This window comes from Vigna radiata, chromosome 7, assembly GCF_000741045.1.
Source record: "Vigna radiata var. radiata cultivar VC1973A chromosome 7, Vradiata_ver6, whole genome shotgun sequence".
NCBI lineage: Eukaryota > Viridiplantae > Streptophyta > Magnoliopsida > Fabales > Fabaceae > Vigna > Vigna radiata.
The window spans coordinates 48,572,439-48,577,559 of NC_028357.1; the positions used below are offsets into that span (position 1 = coordinate 48,572,439).

General features: G+C 35.6%; 1 protein-coding gene across 1 annotated transcript; it reads right to left on the reverse strand.

The window, feature by feature from the left end:
• Positions 1 to 1,172: 1,172 nt before the first annotated feature.
• On the reverse strand, positions 1,173 to 5,121 carry LOC106769557. Its single transcript, XM_014655222.2, has 4 exons — positions 3,722 to 5,121; positions 3,122 to 3,393; positions 2,009 to 2,215; positions 1,173 to 1,829 (listed from the first exon to the last, which is right to left on the reverse strand). The coding sequence occupies exons 1-4, from the start codon at positions 4,941 to 4,943 to the stop codon at positions 1,680 to 1,682; spliced, it is 1,851 nt and encodes a 616-aa protein (XP_014510708.1). The 5' UTR covers positions 4,944 to 5,121; the 3' UTR covers positions 1,173 to 1,679.

A 5,121-nucleotide genomic window follows, 5' to 3' on the forward strand; every position in this document is an offset into this window, starting at 1 on the left:
AAAAAAAAAAAAAAAATAGAAATATTCGACATTGAAAAAAAATGCAAGAAAAGAATGTTTTATATAATTACTTAGAATATTATTTAATGAGAATAATGTTGATAAGATAGTGTGTTGAAATGTTGACAATGGGTGTATATATGTAGATAATGACTAACATTATCTTTCCCGAGTTTGATTAAATGAAAAATATGAATTAATTTGGAAAAATTCGGAGTAAACTTGTATTAAAAGTTGTATTTCTGATTTTTCTTTTTATGAATATTAAACTCGTAATCAAGTTCAACTACAATTGGAATTTATTCAATTGCAAATAAACATTTATCTCGCATAATAGATTATGTTTTTCAATATTTCGCAATTAATAAATTAGTCAAAAGAATAATCGATTATTTGAACTAAAATTGATTTTCATGATTTTCGAACAGAAACTGTTATCTTAAACAAATAATAAATTATTATAAGCAGCAATAGATCACATTATATAATAAGAAAACAAATATAATTGATTATGTTTAAGAATACACAATTTTACAAGTTCAAAATGTTTTTCCGAGTCTTTGGAAACAAATATAATGATTATAATTAAAAAGTAATCGGTTATTTTAGTTAGCAAGCACTCTGGTTTCTCTATTAAGGTGGCTTGGTGTCAGCTCAGTTAGCAATATTCTGGGACCCTGTTTTATGGATTCATAACGTTGGTGATTCTGAGAAGCATCTTGAATTAGTCTTATTGTTCAAATTTCAAAAGCTTCTGCTGCTGCTGATAGTATTCCAAGATAAACTGTTTGTGTGAACTGGGAAAAGCTTAATCCCTGTGAAGTTCTGAATTACATATAACGTGTTTGAATAACCACCAAATTGATTTTAACCCAAAATCATGGTAAAAAAGGTGAAAAAAATTATCCGTAATATTGGCTCTCAACGCAGAATTGAAATTCATTGTAGAAAAATTGAACCTAATCCAAACAAAATAGACAGTCCGAGGGAAGAGATGCAGCACAAAGTATTTCATCTTCAATTTATTAGGCACTTATAGGAAGAAGAGGAACAGAAGAAGGAAATATGACCGAACTTATGCAATTCAAGCTACCACCCATCCCTTCCCTTTCGATGTTTAAGGTCGTAAACACCAAAAAGTTTAAAAGTTTATAAGACTGCACAAGGAGATATGCTTACGCACTTCCAATCTATAGTCATATACTTAACAGAGTTCAGAAACTTCAATGTGTAGAAACAAACACTCGTGAGGAGTAATGCTTTAATAAAATTTATTATTCTTGTAATCTGAATTTTATTTCCAAAATTTCAGATTTGCATAACAACTACAGTATGAATCTCCGCACGTATCCCGCCCCTCACCAACTCCCAATAACCCTATGAACTCTAAAAGTACGCACGGACACTTCCCTTTGGAAGACACGTGGGTATTGAAACTAAAGTACCCGGAAGAATTTCTAAAAGGAAGACCATCGAGATTCAATCAGTAAAAAGCATACTTCAACTCTTTGCCAGCAGTTAGCTCCATGGAGTCCAACTCCATGAAGTCCAACTTTTGACTCTGATAGTGAAACAGTGAAATTTCACCAAGCGTCCACCACCAATTGTGGTAGAGTTGCCGGTTCTTCAAGACCTCACCATGGACATTTATTGTGGGACTTGATAAAGTAACAGTCATATCAATGCGATGATACAGTTTGACCTTGTTCTATTATAGCACGCAGCGCCATCTCAACATCAGCAAGTGGTTGCCCAGCATAGAGCTGAAGCTGCCTCTTTTTCACCACTACCACTTTCTTGGCATGTGATAATATTTCTTCATTCAGTTCCTGCAAATTATTAGTAGTGCACTTCAGGACAAGGTATGTATTAAACATGATTGTACATTTTACTGCCAATTATAGATTCATACAACTGGCGCTAAATGATCGATTCCAATTTTCATATGCCCGGTTCTGGACAGTAATGAGAAATTTCAGTTATCTGTTAGAACATGTAAGATTCTTACTTTAATTGACACTGGAACTGCATCAGCACTAAAAGATTCCAAATCTTCGAAAAAGGATTGCAATAGAAAACAGAAATTGTTGGCATCAGCACGATCCTCAAAAGCAACAGTAAAGGAATCATCACTCTGGTCCTGTTCATTAGATGTGAGCATTATGTTATAGAAACCTTCTGATCCATCCTTGGAATCTCTTCGCATGAGAATGACCTTCACAAATATAGATAATGACTTTATAATCAGATGCAACTAGATACATATAGGGACATGTATAATGACTAAATGATAGCCCAAGCAAACTTATACAGTACCAAAAGAGTTCCTACAACATGCAGGACAATGGCTTTGTCAAAGATTTTAAGGATTAACTCATATAAACTAGTTGATATAAAGAGAAAATTTTACAGGTTTCACAGACTTAACAATAATGAAGTTTTGAAGATTCATAATGATGAAGTGTTGGGTGTTACATCGAAAAATTAATATAGGAAGTTAGAACAGTTAACACAAACAATAGTGTTACCCATCAAAATTAAAACACAAATAATGTTTATAATATAAACACAAATGATAAATATAATAGAGAATAGTTCAGATTAACATGATAAATACAATGAGTTAAAGTGTTGTTGTTTTAGAACAAAGTGATGAGTTTCTCTCCCAAGATATGTCAATCAGTCTAGTGCAGAAAAAATTCACGAACTCATGAACATTAAATACTCCGAATATTTCAATTTAAAATATGAATGAATTTTATACGTTCTCACTGTATGTTTTTCCACCCTCGAGGAGCTATTTACAAGAAAAACAGCAACCAATGTCACAATGTGCGGCATTGTAACATAAACAAAATGATCACGTTAAAAACAATTTGTTCCATTCCCAGATTTTTGTATAACGTTATAAAACTTAACAGAGTTGGATAACAAACTCCAACGCGCAGGTATTGCTACTACAAAATTTAGGATTAAAAATTATGAAAAATATTGGGTGATTTACTTATTAAATTTTTATTTTAAATTTTACATTACAAATATAAAAATATTTTCTAATATTGGGTAGACATATTATGCAACTGAAAAACAAGAAAACAGAAAGAAATTTTCTTGAACTCACAAACACATAATTGAGGTTCAGCCACCACAAATCAGTCTTTGTATCTGCTTGCTTAACTTTGAGGTTGATTCTGTTAGCTGGTGAACGTTTTTCAGTTAATCCATGTCTTGAACTGCCATTTACACTGTGCACACCATCCTTTTCAAAACTTATGCTTGTGTCCTGGTTTTCTTCCTCAAAACCCTGAGAGTTTTGTGTACTCAAGTCTCTTGATTTTCTTGACTGTATTACTTCCATCGAAGACATCCCAGGAGCAGTCTCCCTGGCATCGCCTAAAAATATCGAAATTAACTCAAATTCTGCTACATTTATCAACAACCAACCTACCTCTCACTGGCTTCTTGTAGGACAAGTGAACAGCCAAAATCTAAACAGAAAAATCTGTACATTCTTTGTTCTATTTATGTAACATGCTAAATCATACAAAAGTCTTACTGACGAAACTCGTGTATAGCCAACAACTCGGGAAAATAAAAGGTATTTCCAAATGTGTCAATCCATCAAGCTATGCAAGAAAAACCGAATGTAGTGTTTAAGTATTCAGATAAACCATAGATATGAAAAACCATTTAGAAATAAGTTATGAATTGAACACATTACCATTGTTAGTCCTTCTAGTTTTATTTCCAACGTTTGTCTTCATATCTGGTGTCTCCATCTTCTCGTTCAAATTCTTCACATCATTTTGAATCACTTTGAAAGCGTCATCAACAAATCTTCCCCTTTCTTCCAAAGGAACACTAGAAACATTCTTCTGCTTAGCAGCATCCTGATCATTCACTTGTTTATCTTCACTTAACATTTGCGCTTGATCAGAACCATCACTTCCATAATCTTGAGCTGGTTCCTCACCCGTTGGGCCCCTCTTTGTTGCATGAGAAGCTTTCCAATTTCGGGTCCCTGGAAATCCCTTGGGAGTTTTTGTAGCCTTAGCAGAAGGGCTTCTAAATTTAAACTTCTTCTTAAACACCAATGCATCGTCTTCCTCATTTATATTCTTATTGACACCCCTATCCATTCCAGCAGTAGAATTCTCACTAGCATTCATCTGTAAAGCTTGATCGATATCCTTAGCCCTAACATTTAACTTATTTAACCTATTCTGCAGGTTTATCAATCGGTCACTAATCTCTTTCTCAATATCATCTCTACGACTAGAAACAGCACGTTCATCGTCATCAATTTCAACATCCTCATCCTCCACATCCTCTTCCACTTTCTTCTCCGATTCAATTCGCCGCGCTTCCTTCGCCATTAGCCTAATTTCCTCGATTTTCTCGTCCATTAAAAGTTGTTCCCCAGAAACACCATTAACCGGCAATGACACAGTCTTCCCATCCTCACTTTCCCTTCCATCAATCTCCAAATCTCCATATCGGCGGTTGACCTTGTAATTCCTTATAGCCCAAACGGCGTAAATCGTCTGTAACACCAGAATCCCCAGAAAATACAAAGCCCCGTATTTGAAGATATCTTTCATGGAAACCTTCTCAGAAACACCATTCTCCCTCGCGGCAACCTCAGAAACCTGTAACTCTTTCATATTTTCAGATTCCTCGGTGACTACTCCGGCGAGCGTCTCGTTTGAGGGAATTTCCACACTGAGGTTGTTGTTTTCTTGTGGAACGGCGACAGGATGTGGCGTCGTCGTCGAAGGTAGAAGAGGGAGTGAAATTGGGTAGGGTTTGGTTTGGGTTGTGAGAATTTTGGGTCGCAAATGGTTTTTCCTCTGCCGTTTTGAACAAACTGGAATACGACGAAGGGTTCGTCCGTTAGCGTGAGACGTCAGAAGAGACGACAGTGCGTATTGCGCACTCGCCATTGGCTCGAGGAAAGTGGAAGCTCCGTGAGATTTCGAAACCTCAGCGAGGATGCTTGTTGCTTAGGTCAGTTTCCTCCTCCATAAGAAGTAACAGGAGAAGGAGCTAAGCTCGCGTTCAGTTACAGTTGGTCTAAACCTTTGAAGAATTCACCCTAATAATCGTTCCTGGTCTGACCTC

Bases quoted from the DNA above. Each gene is read 5' to 3' on its own strand.
- LOC106769557 (XM_014655222.2), bottom strand. From the start codon at position 4,943: ATGGCGAGTGCGCAATACGCACTGTCGTCTCTTCTGACGTCTCACGCT. The intron at 2,216-3,121 runs GTGAGTTCAAGA...ATATTTGTGAAG, and splicing joins TGAACCTCAATTATGTGTTT to GTCATTCTCATGCGAAGAGA. The intron at 1,830-2,008 runs GTAAGAATCTTA...AATAATTTGCAG, and splicing joins CAGTTCCAGTGTCAATTAAA to GAACTGAATGAAGAAATATT.